This window comes from Salmo salar, chromosome 01 (genome assembly GCF_965601325.2).
Source record: "Salmo salar chromosome 01, fSalSal1, whole genome shotgun sequence".
Lineage (NCBI taxonomy): Eukaryota > Metazoa > Chordata > Actinopteri > Salmoniformes > Salmonidae > Salmo > Salmo salar.
This window is the reverse complement of record NC_138291.1, coordinates 43,347,848-43,372,447: the sequence shown is the minus strand read 5'-3', so window position 1 is coordinate 43,372,447 and position 24,600 is coordinate 43,347,848. Positions and strand designations below refer to the sequence as shown.

The 24,600-nt window shown below is 42.8% G+C and overlaps 2 protein-coding genes across 6 annotated transcripts; one reads left to right on the top strand and one right to left on the bottom strand.

Moving 5' to 3' along the window:
- The first annotated feature begins 3,727 nt into the window (after nt 1–3,727).
- ptgr2 (prostaglandin reductase 2) lies at nt 3,728–13,301 on the top strand. Of its 4 annotated transcripts, none has more exons than XM_045716819.2 (9): nt 3,738–3,788; nt 7,089–7,207; nt 7,498–7,689; nt 9,641–9,821; nt 10,054–10,263; nt 11,381–11,502; nt 11,707–11,794; nt 12,784–12,823; nt 12,922–13,117. In XM_045716819.2, the coding sequence occupies exons 3-9, from the start codon at nt 7,670–7,672 to the stop codon at nt 12,984–12,986; spliced, it is 726 nt and encodes a 241-aa protein (XP_045572775.1). In that variant the 5' UTR covers nt 3,738–3,788; nt 7,089–7,207; nt 7,498–7,669; the 3' UTR covers nt 12,987–13,117. The 4 variants fall into 4 exon arrangements, with proteins under 4 accessions (XP_082830527.1, XP_045572775.1, NP_001134279.1 ...); NM_001140807.1 differs by having other exon boundaries at nt 3,748–3,788; nt 9,651–9,821; nt 12,922–13,301; XM_014194055.2 differs by lacking the exon at nt 3,738–3,788 and adding an exon at nt 4,624–4,732 and having other exon boundaries at nt 9,651–9,821.
- Nucleotides 12,893–24,561, bottom strand: tmem62 (transmembrane protein 62). 2 transcript variants are annotated; one of them, XM_014195426.3, is made up of 15 exons: nt 24,464–24,561; nt 24,031–24,235; nt 23,561–23,672; nt 23,297–23,434; nt 22,430–22,475; nt 21,468–21,609; nt 21,108–21,232; nt 19,033–19,155; nt 18,671–18,886; nt 16,622–16,781; nt 16,311–16,424; nt 16,009–16,093; nt 15,659–15,763; nt 15,378–15,496; nt 12,893–15,132 (listed from the first exon to the last, which is right to left on the bottom strand). In XM_014195426.3, the coding sequence occupies exons 1-15, from the start codon at nt 24,472–24,474 to the stop codon at nt 14,842–14,844; spliced, it is 1,992 nt and encodes a 663-aa protein (XP_014050901.3). In that variant the 5' UTR covers nt 24,475–24,561; the 3' UTR covers nt 12,893–14,841. The 2 variants fall into 2 exon arrangements, with proteins under 2 accessions (XP_014050901.3, XP_014050896.3); XM_014195421.3 differs by having other exon boundaries at nt 18,682–18,837; nt 24,464–24,559.
- Nucleotides 24,562–24,600: the final 39 nt, after the last annotated feature.

Below are 24,600 nucleotides of genomic sequence, written 5' to 3'. Positions count from 1 at the left end.
TTGGATCATTAATGCGGGGACAGCAGCATTAGTGAGGTCGGCACTGATGTTGGGGGATTAGGCCTGGCTTGCAGTCGGCTTTCCAATTCATCCCAAAGGTGTCCGATGGGGTTGAGGTCAGGGCTCTGTGCAGGCCAGTCAAGTTCTTCCACACCGATCTAGACAAACCATTTCTGTATGGACCTCACACAGGGGCATAGGAATTCTGAAACAGGAAAGGGCCTTCCCCAAACTGTTGCCACAAAGTTGGAAGCATAGAATTGTCTAAAATGTCATTGTATGCTATAGCATTAAGACTTCCCTTCACTGGAACTAAGGGGCCTAGCCCGAACCATGAAAAACAGACACAGACCATTATTCCACCTCCACCAAACTTTACAGTTGGCACTATGCATTGGGTCAGGTAGCATTCTCCTGGCATCCACCAAACCCAGATTCATACGTCGGACTGTCAGATGGTGAAGCGTGATTCATCACTCCAGAGAACGCGTTTCCACTGCTCCAGAGTCCAATGGAGTCCAACTCCAGAGTCTAACTCCAGCTAACGCTTGGCATTGCGCATGGTGATCTTAGGCTTGTGTGCGGCTGCTCGGACATGGAAACCCACTTCATGAAGCTCCTGACGAACAGTTCTTACACTGACGTTGCTTCAACAGGCAGTTTGGAACTCTGTAGTGAGTGTTGCAACTGAGGACAGATGATTTTTACGCACTTGGCACTTCAGCAATTGGTGGTCCCGTTCTGTGATCTTGTGTGGCCTACCACTTTGCGGCTGAACCGTTGTTGCCCCTAGACGTTTCCACTTCACAGTAACAGCACTTACAGTTGACATGGGCAGCTCTAGCAGGGCAGAAATTTGACCAACTGACTTGTTGGAAAGGTGGCATCCTATGACAGTGGCACGTTGAAAGTCACTGAGCTCTTCAGTAAAGCCATTCTACTGCCAATGTTTTTCTATGGAGATTGTATGGCTGTGTGCTCGATTTTATACACCTGTCAGCAACAGATGTGACTGAATAGCCGAATTCACAAATTTGAAGCTTTGTCCACATACTTTTGTATATATAGTGTACATATTGCAAAGTACACAATTTTCTGTACCTTGTATCACAGTAATTCTACCCAGGTGTCACACCCTGATCTGTTTCACCTGTCCTTGTGATTGTCTCCACCCCTTCCAGTTGTCGCTTATTTTCCCTGGTGTATTTATCCCCGTGTTTCCTGTCTCTCTGTGCCAGTTCGTCTTGTATGTTCAAGTCAACCAGCGTGTTTTTTTCCCCGTGTGCCCACTGTTCTATTCTCTTTTAATAGTCCTCCCCATTTTGACCTTTGCCTGTTTTCTGGACTCCATTCTGCCTGCCCTAACCTTGAGCCTGCCTGCCATTCTGTACCTCTGGATCTCTGAACTGGTTTTGACCTTTTGCCTGTCCACGACCATTCTCTTGCCTACCCCTTTTGGATTGCTAATAAACATCTTGGACTCGAACCATCTGCCTCCTGTGTCTGCATCTGGGTCTCGCCTTGTGCCCTTATACCAGGAGCACTTGTAGTTTCCAAATCCACAAAGTGTACACTCATTCTACAAACAAACATTATGTTTATTCAAAAAGTCGAGAGATGCTATTTGTTCAAAAAAGCTTATTCATTACAAATATTAGAATGAATTGAATTAATCAAATTCTTTTTGTGAAATTGATCAAGAGTAAAACAGAAGTTTCAAATAATATGCAAGATCCTCTACATCTCATGGGTATCAACCCAGTGGGCACGAACTGCTTGAATCAACATTGTTTCCATGTCATTTTAAGAAGGAAAAAATTGTGATGATTGGGGTGATACTAACCTGTAGCAACACGATCTTACTGGGATACTTGGGGCGGCAGGTAGCCTAGTGGTTAGAGGGTTGGACTAGTAACCGAAAGGTTTCAAGACCAAATCCCCAGCTGACAAGGTAAAAATCTGTCGTTCTGCCCCTGAACAAGGCAGTTAACCCATTGTTCCTATGTTGTCGTTGAAAATAAGAACTTGTTCTTAACTGACTTGCCTAGTTAAATAAAGGTAAAAAATATATAAATACGCCCTCAAAAAATATATTTTATTCGTCTAGCCAGAACACTTGACCTGATGCACGTTTTGGCAAGTAAGGCTGGCTGATTTAAATGGGTGAAGTCTGCAGCCTTCTCATCATTAGGATAATGTGGGTCATTTACAGGTATACCAGTCAGTTAACACTCCATCTACTGATCAGATTGTTTCCAGTGTTTCACTTAAGCAGTTAGCTTCTCACCTAATCACCTGCTAATAGTCAGAATTTGTCACCTCCAATATAGGGCAAGCCAAGAGTGCAAGACTAGTATAGAATGGTGTTTTGTTTCACACTGGAAGCAAACAAAGAGTAAGCTAAAGTAGTTAATTTATTGTTTTGTAATTAGTCAGTCAGTTAGTAAACAGTTAAAGCGACAGAACAAAAGTGCAGACTGGACCCTGGTTTTATGGACACAAACAATCAATAGTTTTTCCTGTACAGTGCTATATTTGTGCTGTATAGTGTCCAGGCACCCTACATTAAGCTGTTTGACCGCAGTAGATGTCCTGCAACATTTTATATAACCTGGTTTTTTGTTCAAAATCATTTTGCACTGTGAAATATGTAACGTTATGTCCAGTATAAAAACATACTGCATTTCAGCTGATAGGCCACTATGTATCTGCAAAATGAGCACTGATGCTTCTCTGGGTGTAAACTCTGTGGATTTGGAAACTAGAAGTTCTCCTGAGTCTTTTACTCTGACACAATGTACTGGGAATTATGTATGTATGTCCAATATGGAACAAAGATTGGATTTAAGCTGATTGGCCACTCTTGAACTAGAAGCGCTCCTGAGTTGAGTGCATCCCCTTTTATTGCAACACAACAGAAAGAAAATGTTGTACAGTGAAATAAATGATAGGGTATACACCAAAAAATTTTGTTGACCTTTAGGCAAAAAAACATCATATCTACTAGAATACTTTTAATTATTCTTTGTATGATAACTAGTGAACAATATATCGATAATATATTGATAATTGTGCACATTTTCCATTACTTTCATCTTAATTACTAATTTACAAAGTATACAGGACAAAACACAAAATTGAATGGACAAATGAAGCATGAGACAGAGGAACTTGTAGCATTGAGGAAAGTAGTGGTATGTGTTAATTGTATGATCAGAAATGTCCCGTGCGCGAGAGGCAGGTTGAGGTTTCCAGGTTTAGAGTAGTGTAGAAGTTGTCATATGCTGAGGTAGTGAAGAAAATAGAGGAAGATGGGTCAAGGGGAAGGGATCCTGAGAGGAGTGGTGTGAGTAGTAGATCTGTACCAGTACAGAGGGAAACACCAACAAGTGATATATGTTTCAGTAAGATTTGATTTTTGGCATTTATAGTAATGGTTATCAACTGTACTGTAAGTCGCAGAAAATAGAGGTTGTGGTGGCAGCTGCAGAGCGGTATAGTGGAGTATGGTCATTTTTTTTTTTTGTGAGTGTATTATTAGATGGTAGGGTATTTGTAGAAAAACATTTTTTGTTGTTGATTTTTTGTTGTTGTGAAAAAAATTAAGCTCAGTATAAGGGAGTTATACTCCAGTCTAGTAGGTGGCAGTGATGCAACATTTATTGGATGCCAACCGCCATTAAACCTCATCGAAGAAGAAAGACTTAAATAAAAACAACGTTTACTTCTGCCATTTTGACGGGAGAATATGTTGCTTGTGCAGAGAGTGGTGCTTAACTCCCGACCTGGTATGTGTAGACTTCTCAGCTATGTGATACATTTTATAATTCTCATATAGCGGTCATTGTACCCTAGCAAGTGTATGCATGGAGATAGTTAACTTTTTGAAACGACTGGTCAATGATTAGCATCGCATTAATGGCGTTACGACTAATGCGGCATTCACGCCCAAGTCGGAACTAAACTCAAATGTACAACTTGCTATCTGGTTGTAGTTAAACACGTGCCGCATTCAAGCAGTTAGTATGTTGAAATTGTCCTAGTTCCAACTAGCACGTGAATGCAGCATAACTTCGTCAAAAGTTCCTGACTGCAACTCTTGTAAGGGTAGGATAGCAAATAAACGCGTACAAAACAAACCGGTTTCCAAACGGACATCATTGGTTGGGTCCCCTTGCCCATTTTATTAGCTGTAAAGATAAAAACACAGCAATATTTACATACAGATAGATGTAATTAGCATAGGTGCTAGTCCAAACGCAAGCAGATGGCGATATTGAGTCGTCAAATTAATCTTAGTGGGCAGGAAAAACAAGGTGGGCAGAGCCAAGTACGAGGTAGTGAGATCCTATTGGCCCGTTTTATTTGCATATTTCCGTTAGGGAACACCTGCTCTGAAGTGCCTGTGTGCAATATCTCAATTCGCCCTTGCGTTCCTGAACGCTATTTTTAGAATGATGGTTTTGGAAACAGAACTGTATGGAGATGAAATGTTTAATCGATGAGAGAATATGCAGAATGTTGGCCAAAATCCTTCTCCTACTGTCGGCCACTGGGGTTCCTCATCACCATATGTGGTAGTGAGGGGAAACCCCAACCGGATGCTTCACACTTATACATCCGGTCAAATATCTTGCTAATTGTTCATGTTTATTGCTATTTCAGACTGAACAATCTCATTATAGTCATCTGCCTGCCCTTTGGCTACGTAAACGCGAAATTCCAATGCGAGGTGAGCACGGTAAACACGATCAAAGATTATGTAATGGCGTTAGAGGGAATGGCTGCGGTTTTACAGGGTTCCTGACCAGTTGTGCTCTAGCCTAGTGGTTAGAGGGTTGGGGCAGTAACCGAAAGATTGCTTGATCGAATCCCGGAGCTGTCGTTCTGCCCTTGAACAAAGCAGTTGTAATTTAGAATTTGTTCTTAACTGACTTCTTAGTTAAAAAAAAAATATTATTTTAATTGAACGGCATTGTTTTCTTTTGACGCATTTCATTTTAATCTACACTTGTATTCAGCGCATATGACAAATAACCCCAGTCTAAGGGTGTAGGGGCTTTACTACTATAGTCCATAGAAACACATTCATATAAGGAAAAGACAGCCAAAAAAAGAAATGTTATGGAATTGTTTTTAAAATCTTACCATGGATTTGGGATTTTAGTACCCCTTTAGGTACAAATTAATCTTTAACTAGGCAAGTCAGTTAAGAACATTCTTATTTACAATGTCGGCCTACTGGGGAACAGTGGGTTAACTGCTTTGTTCAGGGGCAGAAGGACAGATTTTTACTTTGTCAGTTAAGGGATTTGATCCAGCAACCTTTTGGTTGATGGCCCAACGCTCTAACCACTAGGCTACCTGCCATCCCAATAAGAAATCTCAGGAAATATTATTTTTTGACCATAATTAACCCCTTTTTCTTCATAAAACTACCTCCATACTTCCTGTTTTGTATGGTTACTTTCAGACGAGTCCGTGACACTTGTGGGGGTTGTAGAGCAAAACTGAGAGCACCATCTTGTTCGTAACTCTTTCCAGAGTGGTCATAACAGTTTGTAGGCCAAACCGTTCAGATGCTACAGACATTTTCATGAAGAGACAGGTTTTCGGGATGTCTCATGGTCTGACAAACACCACTGTAGCTCGGCCACCTTCCACCGCAGATGCTGAAGGTTGATATAGGCGGCTGTGGTGGATTGAGATGCAGCCCATGCTGCCAGATGTTGATGTAGATTTTTTTTGTTACTTAGATTGATGTACTGGTGTGTCAATACTCTTAAGGAATGAAGGGTTTAAATTCTCCATACCCGTGCATCCTCACTTCCGGGGTCACTTGTGTGGCCAGAAATATTTTAAGAAAATGAGGATTGTAAACTTGGATTCGTATTAACGCCAAGTGTGTGCGTTGCCAATGGACCACACAATGTATTCAGGGTCATTCTGGGTAACTAGTGCACTGGTCATGTCTAGAAGGGATGCCGCTAATGTCAGTGACGTTAACGTTTGCATAATCGAGTCTCGTTTAGCACTTTAGCGAACCTAATTATCATAACCTGATGCATAAATTACCCTAACCTCCTTCAAAAAGTCAGTTATGACCGGGGGTTGGAACCTAAATTATTTTCCAATTGCTCCGTCCCGAGCAGGATCCCCTCCCCCCCCCCCCCCCCCCCCCCCCCCCGGGTTTTTGTTTTGTTCCGACAAGAAAATAAAGTTGTGAACCAGTTCGTAACAAAAAAGTAACGTCCCATTTTCGTAAATTTAACCTGTGAAATCAACATTACATTCACTTAATTTATTCCCCCCCAATTAGAGCCGCTTGCTGTTGAACTGGTAAGAGTTGATTACATGTTTGATTGGTCAACTAAGTGAAGGCGCAAAATGCAAATGATATTTGACGGGTGGGCAGAGTGAGAGCGTTGGACATGGGGATTGGCTTTAAGTGCTGAACATCATGACGTGAATTGGAATGTCTTTAAACTATTACTAGCAATTATTACTTCACCGAATTATTTATATATATATATATATCCTATTAGGGATATTTTTGTTAATAAAACATTAACTGGTTCTCAAGATTTTAAATTAACGGTTCTGTTCTGGAACACCAGATCATTTTCGTTCTCGACTCAAATCCAAGTGTACTCCTTCAAGGAGTAAATTGGGCACTTGCTCAAAAACCCAACATTAGGCATGAAGTAGCAAGATGAGCTCTGAGTTTTCCACTTGGAAAATATCAGAATTAACCAATGGGCAGCTCTACGCAACAAAACATGCACATTTTAACTCTGAAGTTCCGAGTTGTCTAAAAAGCACCACATACCCTGACTTTCTAATAAGGGACGTGAACGCAATTGGTCGACAGTATGCTGGGAGGGTTGTTATACATTCCTCCATTCATTAGCCAATGAGTTTACTATCTCTAATTTCTTTAAATATTTCTGGTGTGCCTATGCTCCATCCATGTGACCATAACCCAATATATAGTGTACTAATTAAGTTTAATGTACAGAGACAAACTATAGACTACACAACAACCACATAAGTAGGCCAAATGGCTCTTCTTTGTTTGTGTTTTACAGGGACTGATGAAGAGCCAGTCCCTGGTCATTTCCGCGTGGAAGAGGCGATTGTAGGACCTTTTTTGAAAGAAGGACAAGTCCTTGTCCGGACCCTCTTCCTGTCTGTTGACCCTTACATGGTGATGCATGGCTGGAAAGAAAAGCTGAAATTTGTCTGCACTTTGCTGACTATATCAAATGTGCATGAAATTAACAAAATGGGACCATTAGTGACCTATGATAAGTTTCCCATTTTATATAGGCTATGTAAAGATGTGTCCAATAAGTGAGCATGGCTAACACCTGCATGAAATGCAATTATAGACATACAAACATACATTTTACTTTCACAAGTGCCCAGTAAGTTATGGGTAAGGTACCCTAAACAATTACACTGTTCATAATGACATTCCATATTCGTCTCTTGTAGCGATGTCGCATGAACGACGACACAGGTGCTGAGTACCTGGCTCCATGGGGTCTGTCGGAGTGTGTGGACGGTGGAGGCGTCGGGGTGGTGGAGTTAAGCCGCTGCGAAAGCCTCTCTGTGGATGACATGGTCACCTCGTTCAACTGGCACTGGCAGACACAATGTTTGATGGATGAAAAGCTCTTACAGAAGGTAGGCTTAGTTTATCATATATCCACCAGTTTATCTATCCTACATTATAAACTGGGTGGTTCGAGCCCTGAATGCTGATTTGCTGACAGCTGTGGTATATCAGACCGTATACCACAGGTATGACAAATGTTTTCTTTTTTTTTTTTTCACGTGCTAATTAACCAGTTTATAATAGCAATAAGGCACCTCGGGAGTTTGGTGTATATGGCCAAAATACCACAGCTAAGGGCTGTATCTAGGCACTCTTTTGTCTTAAGAATAGCCCTTAGCTGTGGTATATTGGCCATATACAGTTGAAGTCGGAAGTTTACATACACTTAGGTTGGAGTCATTAACTTGTTTTTCAACCACTCCACATATTTCTTGTTAACAGACTATAGTTTTGGCAAGTCTGTTAGGACATCTACTTTGTGCATGACACAAGTGATTTTTCCAACAATTGTTTACAGACAGATTATTTCACTGTCACAATTCCAGTGGGTCAGAAGTTTAAAGTTGACTGCCTTTAAACAGCTTGGAAAATTCCAGAAAATGTCATGACTTTAGAAGCTTCTGACAGGCTAATTGACATCATTTGAGTCAATTGGAGGTGTGGCTGTATTTCAAGGCCAAACTTCAAACTCAGTGCCACTTTGATTGACATAATGGGAAAATCAAAAGGAATCAGCCAAGACCTCAGAAAAAAAAATTGTAGACCTCCAAGTCTGGTTCATCCTTGGGAGCAATTTCCAAACGCCTGAAGGTACCACGTTCATCTGTACAAACAATAGTACGCAAGTAAACACCATGGGACCATGTAGCCGTCATACTGCTCAGGAAGGAGATGCTTTCTGTCTCCTAGAGATGAAAGTATTTTGGTGCGAGAAGTGCAAATCAATCCCAGAACAACAGCAAAGGACCTTGTGAAGATGCTGGAGGAAACGGGTACAATTAAAACAAGTCCTCTGTATCGACGTAACCTGAAAGGCCACTCGGCAAGGAAGAAGCCACATGGGGACTAAGATCGTACTTTTTGGAGAAATGTCCTCTGGTCTGATGAAACAAAAATAGAACTGTTTGGCCATAATGACCATTGTTATGTTTGGAGGTAAAAGGGCGAGGCTTGCAAGCAAAAAATACCATCCCAACCGTGAAGCACGGGGGTGGCAGCATCATGTTGTGAGGGTGCTTTGCTGCAGGAGGGACTGGGGCACTTCACAAAATATATGGCATGTGGATATATTGAAGCAACGTCTCAAGACCTCAGTCAGGAAGTTAAAGCTTGGTCGCAAATGGTTCTTCCAAATGGACAATGACCCCAAGCATACTTCCAAAGTTGTGGCAAAATGGCTTAAGGACAACAAAGTCAAGGTATTGGAGTGGCCATCACAAAGCCCTGACCTCAACCCTATAGAAAATGTGTGGGCAGAACTGAAAAAGCGTGTGCGAGCAGGGAGGCCTACAAACCTGACTCAGTTACACCAGTTCTGTCAGGAGGAATTGGCCAAAATTCACCCAACTTATTGTGAGAAACTTGTTAGGTAACCTGACATGTTTGACCCAAGTTAAACAATTTAAAGGCAATGCTACCAAGTACACTCCAATTAATATGTAAAATTCTGACCCACTGGGAATGTGAAAGAATTAAAAGCTGAATTAAATCATTCTCTCTACTATTGTAACATTTTACATTCAAATAAAGTGGTGATCCTAACTGACCTAAGACAGGGATTTTTTTTATTGATTAAATGTCTGCAATTGTGAAACTGAGTTTTTAAATGTATTGGTAAACTTCAACTGGACCACCCCCCCCCCCCCTTCCCAGGGTGTTATTGCTTAAGTATATCGGTCGTGCCCTTTTCATACTACTGAGATGAGCAGATCCACCATAGTTGCTGAAATCGTGCCTATATAGGAAGGAGCCTGTACAGTATAGCTATGTTCTTGGACTTTTTTTCTAAAATTATCTAAGTTTTCTACAGGTTGAGCCACAGCTGGTTGATGGACACATATCCTACTTCCTGGGTGCAGTTGGCATGCCTGGCCTCACTGCACTATTGGGTGTTAGAGAGAAGGGTCATGTGACTGAAGGAGCCAATCAGACCATGGTGGTCAGTGGAGCTGCAGGGGCTTGTGGGTCCATAGCTGGGCAGGTAAACACAAGCATGTTACAGTAACCTGATCTAGTTAAACATAGTATGGTCTCTTTGAATACAGTGGTTGTCAATTGTCTATCCTCAAATTCTCTATACTTGCCCCAAAACACTTGAGTTCCAAGGTCCCTCTGACATTTTCCATCAATGCGTTTTATGAGGAAGAGGTGAGATGGGACGCGAGAGATGAATTTAAGACTACCAGGGTTTCTGTGTTCCTCCTGCTCCCCAGATTGGCCGTGTGGATGGTTGTACCAGGGTGGTGGGGATCTGTGGGTCTGATGAGAAGTGCAGAGTCCTTGTGGAGGATCTGGGGTTCTCTGCAGCAGTAAACTACCGTCAGGGGGACGTAGCCACAGCACTGAAAGAGAGTTGTCCTGATGGAGTGGATGTCTACTTTGACAATGTGGGAGGGCCCATAAGCGATGCTGTAATAGCACAGGTAAGCAGGTTTTACTGTCTTTAGGCATCTTTACGCAGACAGTCCCAATCTCTCAATATCCTAAGGTTCTATCTGCATTTGTTGAAATTGTGTTATTGACCTAGCCTTGTTCTGTTCAATGTTCTCTAACTATATAGTACTTGATTTGTGTGTTCAGACGGCTATCATTTGCTGAAATGGCTACACTAGTTAGAGTAACAACAGGTGTGTGCAGTAGTGTAGGATGATTGGTGCTCCTGTTTCCCATCACTCGGAAGTTATGTAGCAAGATTGTGACGACAGTGCCTGCCGTGGACGTTTTCCAGTTGCGTTTCAAAATCATAGTGCAAGAACACTTTTAATAAAAAAAAAAAAGAAAAAATTTAAAGCCTGAAAGGGTAAGATTATCCTAGTCCTTTTGGGCTAGCCACAGCATTTAGCTAGCTAGGTAACGTTAGCTGTCTAGCTTTCTAGGACATTCACTCATTTGCTTGTAAACAATATGCTAGTTGGCTACCACATGTTCTTCTCAACAGAGTATCTAGCAAGCAACAAGATGCCAAAAAAGTCAAACACAGGGAAAATCAGATTTGACTATTCACATGGCCAGGAATCTGATTTGTTTCTGACTTCAAATAACCTATGAGTGGTTTGACATGTGGCTTGAAATATCCTATCCAATGTGTCTGTTCAGACTGCAGGAAAGAACGCTTTTCGGTAGGATACGCAAAAAAGAATTTCGGTCACTTCAAACTGCCAATGTAAGCAAGGCTTAAGGGCTTCTTTACACTACTTTGACAACAAACTAGGTCCATGAGAGGTACTCGTGAGGAGACGGCTCTAGATTAAAATCTCTAAGATGTCTCCCACACTACTTCCGAAGGTAGGGTGGGACACACACCATCTGAGTGGTACAGTGTAAAGACAACGGCTCACACCATGTTCCTGCAAGAATTATCTTAAAGACCTTAATTCCCAACCCTCCTCACACCTGAGTCAATCATCAAGCCTTTGACTAATTTAATCAGGTGTTTACTGTTAAAACAAATGAAACGGTGGGGCGGGGGCCCTGCAGTATGTGGCATTTTTGCTGTCCACCCTGATAGTGACTGACACAAATCCCTTCATTCATCTCCAGATGAACAATGATGGTCACGTGATCCTCTGTGGACAGATCTCCCAGTACAACAAGGACGTGCCCTACCCACCACCTCTTTGTGATGAGACTCAGGAGGCACTGCAAAGTAAAAACATAACCAGGTACTCAATGGTCTGTCTCACAGATAACTGAAGGACCATTTGGAGTTGCAGTAGTACTTTACATTATGGTATACTTAATGTAGTCATTAATAAAATGGTAATACAGTTTACAAATCTGTAAACAGTTCTAACATGTTTGAGATGCCTGAGCTGCTTGTTGGCCCAGTCTGCATCTGTTTAGAAAGCTCTACTCTATCCCACCAGGGAGCGGTTCATGGTGCTGAACTACATGGAGAAACACGAAGCCGGCATAATCCAGCTCAGTCAGTGGGTCAGAGAGGGGCAGATCAAGGCAAGGCAATCTTGATGTTTTGTATACTTGGAAGTTCTGAAGTTTAAATCTTTTTAGAGTAGACCTCTCTCGTGAGGGAGGTTATGCACATAAAATAACTTCTACCAACATGATGCTGCATTTAAGGTTGTTACTTGGGGGGGTTTCAACACCAAACTGATCGAATACCAAAGTCAGTGGCCACTATCTGATATTTTCAGGTTTTTCTGATTTGACTGATCAACTGAGTCACATAATCAGAGTAGTTGACAAGTCAGATTGTTTTCTTCTGATTGAAGCCTGCACATTGCTTGCTTGCTAGCTTTCAAATCTGAGTGTGGAAGTCTCCATCCGCCCTCTTCTCTAACACATAGGGTAAAAAATTCCTAACGGCCCCTTTACAAATCAAAATGTTGCATAAACTTAATTTGCACTTGCTCTACCTTTTTTGGTCAGCTGATTTTCGTCCTTAGGTGGGTGGAAATTGAGACAAATTATCCAAAGGTAAGTGTTATTAAAACGACTTTCAGAACGCTTGTCTTTGTATTTTCGCAACAGATTAAACATTTTGCAACGGAATCCGATTAATGAATACACCTCAGGTGAGGTGCAATACGACTCAAGCGCTTCCAGCTGATTGACAGGAAATTGGCTTCGGTCAGCAATGTTCGTTTACATTCAGCTATTGTTTACATAGTGTGCTTTACGTGTGACGGCATCGAGATACAAGCCGACAGAACCATATACCTACAGGCGCTCCTAAAAAGTTGGTTGAATTATACTTTCCTGTGGATATTTTTTTTCTCTAATTCTGACCCACAAGGACCAACTGCACAGACTGGTAAAATACAAAAGATTTTTGAGCACATGGTGAACAAAGTGGCGCCATGTTGCCAGAAGTAGTTACTCAACCTTCCCCCTCAGCTTAACCCCCCCCCCTGCGCGAGAGGCTCATATCTGAGTACCTTAATTCTTTTGCACTGATTTTTGTCCCTCCATTCTCCCTTCAGGTGTTGGAGACAGTAGTAGATGGCATTGAGAATATGGGAGGTAAGTGTGTCGATGGTAATTGTGTAGTTGAACTTAAATGACTGTCTTAAAATCAATTTACCACAAACCTGAGAATTGAGCTTTACTTTATTTTGCAGTGGCCTTTTGCTCCATGATGAAAGGAGGAAACATTGGTAAACAGATCATTAAAATATCAGATTGATTCAAATCCCTGGTGGCACCATCAGAAGCTACTGGAATCACAAGCTTTTTTGTTGTTTACACTACTTCCTGCCTTTGCTTTCTATACTGACAATAACTGGATGGACTGAATAAAATTATTTGTAGTTACAACACTGTACTGCATGTCTCTTTACTTGTACCATTTGTAAAATACTTAACTTATCTGTGACAGTCTAATTATCAACATGCTAAATTGCAAAGAATTCAAGGAAGTCTTAGATCTGATTCCATTTGACTAAACAATTTATTTCACAGCACTATAAACCATTAATAAAATCTAAACTTTTCAATTATCAATTTGAAAATGGGTATCTGATTTTACACTTGCCACAATCTATTTTATGAGTAACAGTACAGCAAACGTATCAAAGTAGTGGTTATGCTCTGCCCAGGTGCCATTTATTTCTGCTCTCATGCAAAGTCCTTATGGAATTGTAATGTTTGGCCTGACATGGAGTTGGCAAAATATCACACTGGCACCCAGGCTACCTACTTAGCTTGGGGCAAGTGCTGGTGAAACTGAGCCAACCCTTCACATTCTGGTGTTAAAGCTGACATGAATAAAAAGTACAGCTCTGGACAATCAAGTCATGAAATCGCCACTTCATAATCAGCATTGGGCAACTTGGATGCTCTAATGAACTCTGATACATAGAACCAATACCAACTTTATCTTCTATAGAGAACCACAACTCCCTGACTGAAGATCCCATCCCAGGGGAAGTGAGGTCAATGGGACGTGGACATGATGGTAAAACGAGACACTTCAACCCTTGGTGTGGAAGCCATGTCACATTGCTTGTGGGCGGTACTAGCAGTAAAATTGAGTCGTTTGTCAAACTGAAATTCCAGTTTTCTTAATTCAATGTAGAAATTGGACCCCAACCCTGATAGTCCAGAGTAGTGCTTGACTTTGGCAGGAGATCACCGGAGCAGAGTACTGACACCTCAACATTTCTACTGCTTGAGCTCCTGCACCAATTACAGTCTAAGTCGAGCACCCAGTGCTGGTCTGAAACTCCCCAAAATGTGTTCTATACTTAACACAAAGCTGCCCAAATCAACTTCTCAATAGAGAATAACCACAAATTAAACCAGCACAATCTCAGGTCATTGCACCCTTGCTATTATTTAACATTCATTTATCACAAGTGTTGATTGTTTAACATGCTTTAAGTGGATAGATTCACCACTGAGCTAATATTGAATATATAAAAAATGGGTCGTCAGTCTGTTTTTGGTTCAAGTCCTCCTATTCCTGAGAAACAGCTGATATCTTAGCTAGTTTGCAATAACCAAATACAAAACCTGCCAGAGCAGGACTGTTTACGTATCCTCTGGCAGTGGTGATGTCAGTTGGCCGAGGCAAAACTTTGAATTGAATAACTGCTACAAGTCAAGTGGGCAACTAATACATACGTTTTACCACAGCAGAATACAGCGGCGAGAGACTCTTCAATGTCTACATCAGCCTTCTGAGGAACAGCAGTCATATTGGCTGAACAATCAATTCTATCCACAATATATACACTAAACTAGTGACTTCACTGTACCAACACCTTCATAGCGCTGACTGTGTATAGGGGTGGGGTCTACACATGCAATACACTAACATGCATATGAAACAACTACTTTTAAACTGTTTAAAAATGTGGGAAATAGGATCATGAGGGGAAAGTAGCTTTGAAGGGAGAGTGAGAAACAACTTTGCACAAAAGAGTACTCTGAAATATGGGATAGAAAAGTAGAGAGCCAATGTAGTTTGCCATAACTAAGAGAATCGCCCAGTAGAAAGTAAGTGCAACTGTCAAGAGGCTGTGGTTGTCTTGCTGTCGTCATGGAGATGGGGCGGGGCCCTTCCAGGCGCGGTAGACCAATAGCAGGGCGATCCCTACTGCCCACGTGCGGACTGGGGACAGGAAGAAGGCCAGAGGTCCATATGTCTCCAGCAGGAAGTAACAAGAGTATCCCTGCCAGGCTAGCAGCAGCGACATGGCCGTATGCACCCCCAGCGTCTTCCACCGATAGCCCGGACGCAAGAAGTGTGAGCGGAAGGAGTTACCACGACTACGCAGGTGAAGGCTCCAGCACAGGTAACAGGTGAGAGGCATGTTGAAGAAGAGCAGCTGTTGGGAAATGGAGGGAAGAAACATGGATAAGTGTTTGTCAACTACAGGTAACACTTTAAGGGAAAAAGGACCACGGCCTTAAAGTCTCCCCCTTTTTTATACATCTGGTAGAACTTTACTAAAAGCCACCAGGCATGATGTATTATAATGCAGTTATAATGCACTAAGGCCTGTCATGAGCATGTATGACCACCGTATCTCAATATCATCTCATAATGATCCTGACTAAATGCCAGCCTCACCTGCACAACCCCAACAACATAAGTGAGACTTCCCTCGAGGAAGTGTCCGTCGATAACCACTCCGAAGGCAAAGCAAGCCCCACTGTGACCATCAATCAACTCTCCTATGAACCAGGGACCTGCAGAGAGACAGAGGGTGAGTAGACAGGGACACACAGTCAGTGCTAATTGGCGTATTTCCCCTTGGCCCTAACCCTAAGGGAGCAAGTTGAGACCGGCTGACAGGGTGAAGAGACGAAGTTTAATGGATGGTTGTCGTCTGGACCCAGTAGGAAACTCACCTAAGGCAGTGCAGAGGTTGAAGAGCAGTAGAGAGTAGTAGAAAGTGTCTGCTTTACTGACCAGGTGCAGGGACAGACAGGCACAAGAGGACAGACTTGAAGACACTGGGAGACACAGGAAAACAGGTAAGATTAAACTACATTGGCGAAAAGAGTTGTTACAGACAACAAATTGCGTATTACAGACAATACATGTATTTATCAACATGAGGTCATGAGCGGAATGATATATGCAAAAATCCTCCTTTTTTTCACTGTATAGGATGGCTGAGAACAATAACTATGGCAATTTTCACACAGGTAACAACCAGCTTGATACTACCAAGGTTGATGTGACAGGAGTGTCTCACCTCTGACAGAGGGCAGAGGCATGAACCTGAACGCCACCAGCACTCCAATATTCAGCAGCATCCCTGCGACAAAGGCTACCCGGGCCTGTGGACAGACAGGACCGTTTATACAGTAGGTCTATAACCCACAGAGCACAGCTAGTCACACCTGGTGAAGACGTGGTTAAACGTTAGAAGACCTTTTGGTCTTGAGGTTGGTTCAGCAAGTAACGTACAGTGAGAACGGCGGGTCAACTGGAAGGTCGCCCGTTCGAATCGCAAGTCTGACAGGAAAATCAAAGTATTCTTCTTTGTCTTCTTACCAGAATGTAGTGGTCAGTGAGCAGGATGAAGGACTGGAAGAAACCAAAGCTAGGGGAGAGGTCCTCTTCCAGGGTGAAGAGCTGTTCTCGGAAAGTCGACCGCCCCACCGCGTCCTAACACAAAAACACGCACACAGAATAAGAGATGCCACATCACCTGAACTAGTAACAAAACATCTGGTAGCGATCTGAGAAAACATTGGATAACTTTTGAACTACTATTTAAAACATTTGACAACCTCTTAGAATGTCTATATAATAGAAGATATGAGGTAAAACATTTTTTAAAAAGGTAATAGGTGTTGTGCAACCTTCACTTTGACAGTGACAGTGTGCAGCCCAGTGAGGTAGAGCGAGGGTTCCCACGGCACCACATACAGAGGACCTCCAGCAGACTGGCCTTTACCCATCTCCACCCCGTCCACGCTGACGTGAACTGCTGTGACCGGGGCATCAGAGAAGGCCAGGATCCTGAGGAGACCGGAGAGACCAGGGTTAGAATACAGGATGATAGGGGAAGATTATCACACACAACAGCAGAGACAGGTGAGCCATAATGAAACATTGTTGAGAAACTTTGTGGTATGGAGATACAGTTGAAGTCAGAAGTTTACATACACCTTTGCCAAATACATTTAAAAACTCAGTTTTTCACAATTCCTGACATTTAATCCAAGTAAAAATTCCCTGTCTTAGGTCAGTTAGGATCACCACTTATTTTAAGAATGTGAAATGTCAGAATAATCGTAGAGTGATTTATTTCAGCTTTTATTTCTTTCATCACATTCCCAGTGGGTCAGAAGTTTACATACACTCAATTAGTATTTGGTAGCATTGCCTTTAAATTGTTTAACTTGGCTCAAACGTTTCAGGTAGCCTTCCACAAGCTTCCCACACTAAGTTGGGTGAATTTTGGCCCATACCTCCTGACAGACCTGGTGTAACTGAGTCAGGTTTGTAGGCCTCCTTCCTCACACACGTATTTTCAGTTCTGCACACACATTTTCTATGGGATTGCGGTCAGGGCTTTGTGATGGCCACTCCAATACCTTGACTTTGTTGTCCTTAAGCCATTTTGGCACAACTCTGTAAATATTCTTGGGGTCATTGTCCATTTGGAAGACCCATTTGCGACCAAGCTTTAACTTCCTGACTGATGTCTTGAGATGTTGCTTCAATATATCCACATAATTTTCCATCCTCATGATGCCATCTATTTTGTGAAGTGCACCAGTCCCTCCTGCAGCAAAGCACCCCCACAACATGATGCTGCCACCCCGTGCTTCACAGTTGGGATGGTGTTCTTCGGCTTGCAAGCCTCCCCCTTTTTCCTCCAAACATAACGATGGTCATTATGGCCAAACTGTTCTATTTTTGTTTCATCAGACCAGAGGACATTTCTCCAAAAAGTACGATCTTTGTCCCCATGTGCAGTTGCAAACCGTAGTCTGGCTTTTTTATGGCGGTTTGGAGCAGTGGCTTCTTCCTTGCAGAGCAGCCTTTCAGGTTATGTCAATATAGGACTCCTTCCTGAGCGGTATGACGGCTGCGTGGTCCCATGGTGTTTATACTTGCGTACTATTGTTTGTACAGATGAACATGGCACCTTCAGGTGTTTGGAAATTGCTCCCAAGGATGACCCAGACTTGTGGAGGTCTACAATTTGTTTTCTGAGGTCTTGCCTGATTTCTTTTCATTTTCCCATGATGTCAAGCAAAGAGGGACTGAGTTTGAAGGTAGGCCTTGAAATACATCCACAGGTACACCTCCAATTGACTCAAATGACGTCGATTACCCTATCAGAAGCTTCTAAAGCCATGGAATTTTCCAGGCTGTTTAAAGGCACAGTAAACTTAGTGTATATAAACTTCTGACCCACTGGAATTGTGCTACAGTGAATTATAAATGAAATAATCTGTCTGTAAACAATTGTTTGAAAAATTACTTGTGTCATGCACAAAGTAGATGTCCTAACCGACTTGCCAAAACTATAGTTTGTTAACAAGAAATGTCTGGAGTGGTTGAAAAACGAGTCTTAATGACTCCAACATAAGTATATGTAAACTTCCCACTTCAACTGTAGGTGATAAAGAACCTTTTCACACGAGTGTGCTGACACAAACTGTACTGTGCTGGTTCCGATATTTTCTTTTCACATTACCCTGTCCAGCACAGTTCCAGCAACTGTGGTGGATGTGTAACCAGTGCGGCTCAGTTCGGCAGAGTAGTGTGGAAAGGGTGATCTTTTTATGGAACAGAGAGATAGAGATAGATGGTATATGTGTGGGTGATGGTGATTCTGTATGGTGGTGTAGGTTAGAGGTCATGGCATGGGGTTTAGGGTTGAGGAGAACACACACAGAGGGGACACCTGATGTGGGTAGAGCTTTGTATTCTCCCTAGTGGCTCCACTCCAGGATGGAGGTACTGCGCCTCCTTGGGGTTGGTGATGAGTACTGCAGGCCACTGCTGAAACTTCAGGTCCATGAAACTCAGCAGGTCGTGGTCGAACGCCAGCACTCTGTACCTGAAGAGAGGGGGAGAAAGAAAGAAAGAAATTGGGAGAGAAAGAGGGACTGAATGACCGAGAAAGAGAGAGAAAAGGAATATATCAGTGTTGTGTTTAAACTTTATTGGTAGCACAATTTAAAACCGACCACAAATAAAGGTGAATGTGTTTGTTTGAGCCTGAGTGAGTGAGCGAGTGTGTATAAAGATTTACCTGCGATTGTCCATCCAGTCGGCTAGCTCCAGTTCCAGGGTGCCCTCAGCGTGTCTGCTGTGTAGTACAGGCATCAGGCCGCCCAGCGTGTGTAGGTGACCACACAGGTACGCTACAGCCGAGCTACACACACGCATAGGTAACAATTACATGTGGTACAAAAATCTCAACTAACTAACTGGATTCTATAACTGTGCTATTAAGTATTTACAGTCGTGGCCAAAACTTTTGAGAATGACACAAATATTAATTTTCACAAAGTCTGCTGCCTCAGTTTGTATGATGGCAATTTGCATATACTCCAGAATGTTATGATGAATTGCAATTAATTGCAAAGTCCCTCTTTGCCATGCAAATGAACTGAATCCCCCAAAAAACATTTCCACTGCATTTCAGCCCTGCCACAAAAGGAAGATCTGACATCATGTCAGTGATTCTCTCGTTAACACAGCTGTGAGTGTTGACGAGGACAAGGCTGGAGGTCACTCTGTCATGCTGATTGAGTTCGAATAACAGACTGGAAGCTTCAAAAGGAGGGTGGTGCTTGGAATCATTGTTCTTCCTCTGTCAACCATGGTTACCTGCAGGGAAACACGTGCTGTCATCATTGCTTTGCACAAAAAGGGCTTCACAGGCAAGGATATTGCTGCCAGTAATATTGCACCTAAATCAACCATTTATCAGATCATCAAGAACTTCAAGGAGAGCAGTTCAATTGTTGTGAAGAAGGCTTCAGGGCACTCAAGAAAGTCCAACAAGCGCCAGGACCGTCTCCTAAAGTTGATTCAGCTGCGGGATCGGAGCACCACCAGTACAGAGCTTGCTCAGGAATGGCAGCAGGCAGATGTGAGCGCATCTGCACGCACAGTGAGGCGAAGACTTCTGGAGGATGGCCTGGTGTCAAGAAGGGCAGCAAAGAAGCCACTTCTCTCCAGGAAAAACATCAGGGACAGACTGATATTCTGCAAAAGGTACAGGGATTGGACTGCTGAGGACTGGGGTAAAGTCATTTTCTCTGATGAATCCCCTTTCCGATTGTTTGGGGCATCCGGAAAAAAGCTTGTCCGGAGAAGACAAGGTGAGCACTACCATCAGTCCTGTGTCATGCCAACAGTAAAGCATCCTGAGACCATTCATGTGTGGGGTTGCTTCTCAGCCAAGGGAGTGGGCTCACTCACAATTTTGCCTAAGAACACAGCCATGAATAAAGAATGGTACCAACACATCCTCCGAAAGCAACTTCTCCCAACCATCCAGGAACAGTTTGGTGACGAACAATGCCTTTACCAGCATGATGGAGCACCTTGCCATAAGGCAAAAGTGATAACTAAGTGGCTCGGGGAACAAAACATCGATATTTTGGGTCCATGGCCAGGAAACTCCCCAGACCTTAATCCCATTAAGAACTTGTGGTCAATACTCAAGAGGCGGGTGGACAAACAAAAACCCACAAATTCTGACAAACTCCAAGCATTGATTATGCAAGAATGGGCTGCCATCAGTCAGGATGTGACCAGAAGTTAATTGACAGCATGCCAGGGTGGATTACAGAGGTCTTGAAAAAGAAGGGTCAACACTGCAAATATTGACTCTTTGCATCAACTTCATGTAATTGTCAATAAAAGCCTTTGACACCTTTGAAATGCTTGTAATTATACTTCAGTATTCCATAGTAACATCTGACAAAAATATCTAAAGACACTGAAGCAGCAGACTTTGTGAAAATTAATATTTGTGTCATTCTCAAAACTTTTGGCCACGACTGTATAACGTTCTGACACTGTTGCAATAGTGCTTTGAAGAATGAGCTTGTTCCAAAAAACGTTGGCAATAAATATAATTGAATGGACTTCCGGAACCTACTTTTACCATTTCCACTATGCTATTAACTATGTTATAACTATACCTTGACCTATGTCAGAACTGTTATAACAACAAAAACAGTATACTAGTTAATTATCCAAAGCCTTTTTAGAGGGTGTTTAAATTAGAGAGGCAGACTAACATGAAGACAGGCTTATAGAAACCCACAAACATTCTTTTGTTACCTCATCTCACACACACACTTCTGTTACCTCATCACGCCTCTCACCCCTGGAGCGGGGGAGATGACCGTTGAAGTGGTGTAGTGGCCAAACCAGATGGTCTGGTTGCTGCTGTGGCTCTCAGTCCTGAAGGATGCCAACAGGTCCATCTGAGTCTGTAATGTATGGTGTTGCATAAGGACATAAAAAAAATATTACGCAAATAGACTAATGTCTCAGTCTTATGTTTAAATTAATGACAGAGTAGGGTGGAAAAGTATTTAGCTGTGTTGCGCTAGCCTGCTCCCAGATCAGTTTGTGTTGTATTGTATAGCCAACTCACATGGTTGTTGTAAAGCCAAACAGATCTGGGACCAGGCTGGTGTTAAGCTGGTTGGGGGCATACTGTACCTGGTTGAGAATGCCAAAGAAGTTGTATGGCCGCTTGGGTCCGGGGGTGATGGTTGCATCAGCACAGATGAAGGAGTAGTTGCCGAATGGAGTCTTGTGGACATAGTGGAAGGATCCAACTTTCTGATTGGCTGAGTACTTCCTGGGAATAAAAACAGGCATCATTATTGTGTGGCCGAGTTCGTGACTGGATACAGTGTGGTGTGCATGTTGCTCTCAACACCTCTGCCTTGTTTTATGATGGAGAAGCGGAGAACATATTTATTTAAAACGGACAAGTAACAAACCTCAACAATTACCATGCGGACACAAGACAGATGTCATATTATGAGAGACTGTGTTTCAAAAAGAGAGTGAGCTACAAAAACTGTCTTTATACTGTGGAGCAGCGTTTCCCAAACTCGGTCCTCGGGACCCCGAGGGGTGCACGATTTGGTTTTTGCCCTAGCACTACACGGCTGATTCCAATAATCAACTAATCATCAAGCTTTGATCATTTGAATCAGCTTGTAAATTGTATATCTGGCTTTAGATGGCTTTATATCTAGCTCAGATAGCTAGAATCAATGTCAATAAGTCTGGTGCTCATGTTACACAGACAAGCGAACGCAGAGAGGCAACTCACTCACACTAGCTACACTGGTGGCTTAGAGAGCTGGTTGCTAGTACGAGTCTCTGAACATGAATCACAGTGACACTTGTCATATTGCAGGGGTATTCAACCCTTACCCTACGAGGTCCGGAACCTGCTGGTTTTCTGTTCTACCTGATAATTAATTGCACCCTCTAAATCAGTCCCTGAATAGAGGGGAACAATGAAAAAGCGCAGTGGAACTGGCTTCGAGGTCCAGCAGTGGAACTGGCTTCGAGGTCCAGAGTTGAGTTTGAAGGGCCTACTGTATGTCTTTGACACATGTAAACAACATTCATTCCAGATATAGCAGGCAAGAGTGAACACTGACCTGTAGTAGTTGTTGACACTATCCAAGGAAATAATATTGAAGGCATCTGTAAGAAACATAATAAAAACAGGAATGTAGCTAAGTAAGAGAGACCTTGCAAAACATAATGAAAACATACCATCTTCTGGCAAAGGTATCTAGCCTTGTTATTAATTCCCTCATCCTGTTGATTAACATCTATCCTTACCAGTAACCACAGGAACTCACTTAGCCTAAATGTCCTGCTGTTACGATCTATTCTGTACTGAACTAATGTCAACCAGAGAAAGGTTCTTTTGAAGCGTCTTCAACAATAGGTTGTAGTGGACAGTTAGGCTGTAGGAGATTTCTTGTTTCAACTCTAATAGCATTTGTAATTCAATATCAATGGAGGGGCATTAAGCAGTGAAGGGCCTGACTGCTCAGCTTTGAGGTAAAATTCACAAAGAATGCACATATCTGTAGGTGTGTGGATTCTTTACATATTCTACACTCTTAGAAAACAAGGTGCTATCTAGAACCTAAAAGGGTTCTTCAGCTGTCCCCATAGAACCCTTTGAAGAACCCTTTTTGGTTCCAGGTAGAACCATTCTGGTTTAGGTAGAATCATTTTGGGTTCAATGTAAAACCCTTTCCACAGAGGGTTCTATATGGAACCAAAAATGATTTTTTTACCTGTAACCAAAAAGGGTTCTCCTATGGGGACAGCCGAAAAACCCTTTCAACCCTTCCAATTCAACTGACTGGCTTCGCACATTTCTAGACATTTACGACCCAATTCCATACCAATCTATCAATCCTGTTCATAGGATCTTCACAATTTTGGGGGAGATTCTAGAAATCATGAGGTGTAAGAGAATATTAGAGGAGGTATATTCTATTAGTGACCATGGTTTCCGCGGATGTCAATCCATTTGGTGCGTTCCAGCACCCGAGACCTCTTCAGGATGTCGTGATAGGCCTGCCACTCCACCTCATGCTGCAGGGAGCCCACCTTGCTCTCGGTCTTCGCATCCGTCAGGTCTCCTGTTAGGTGGACAGACGGAGGGACTTAGAGGGAAATAATAACTCACTTCAGGTTCATGGCTGCTATTGTTGTAATGTTTGGGGGCTGCTACAAAACTAATGAGCAAGAAGCAATGGCCGACGTACCTGTTGCGAGCACAAGAGCAGGTTGGATCACTTCAACGGTATCAGTGCAGAACTTCTCAAAGTCTGAAATTCGTTTTTTGTCATGGAATCGGCTGATATGAATGTCAGACACCTGTGCGGGTACAGGACATAATTCAGGGGTTAAAAGCACAACCTAGAGCATCATCTAGCTCGTTTTGACAAGATATTCCACTTGGTACATCCTCTCTAGTCAACAAAAATATGACTTATTACCTAACTAGTTACAACTGGGTTCAAAGTTTAAAACCTGATGGCTGGCTGGTGCCATGCATGACTGGACTGTGACCCCATTCAGTTTCGATTTTTACATGACCACTACTACTCATTGGGCTACTTACTTGCTAACAGCTGTCACCCTGACAATTGAGAGTGACAATTAACACTGACAGTCACAACACTTAGTTAGCCAGTTAGCTAGCAAATCCGACTTAGCAGCTGGATCCACTCACCTGCACGAACCAGAATATGTTATCCAATTCGCCGCCGGGATACGGAGGAAGACATGTCCTACTAGCCTCCTCTCCATCCCCGGCGTTGAACTGCCGAACACTCCGTTTGGGGTGCCAAGAGGTGTCATAGCTCTCCAGCACCCAGGAAGCTAAGCACGCCAGCGCTAGTCCCACAATGACTAGCGCTCCGAACAGCTTGAGCATCCTGTAGTGACGAAAGAGCGGTGGGAATCTACTGGACAGAATACTGGCGAGAACGACATCAACACACACAAGACTATGCTAGCTATATTAGCTACTAACTACATTGAGCCGCTGGCCGTTCAGACCGTTCGATTTCCATTTGCGATCATAGGCAGATCGAGCTACACACGAAACATTGTCCTCTCTGATTGTTTTGAAAAAGCTAGCTAAAAGGAAATACCATACTGACCGGTTGTGCATGGCAACGTCATCGCTATATGACTCACTCCCACAAGTCCCTGCGCGGGTGTAATTTAGGGTCCAGTTCCAAACCAAATCTCTTGACTCTGTTCCTAGTTTCTTGTTGATTTGCTCGTTGCACTTCTG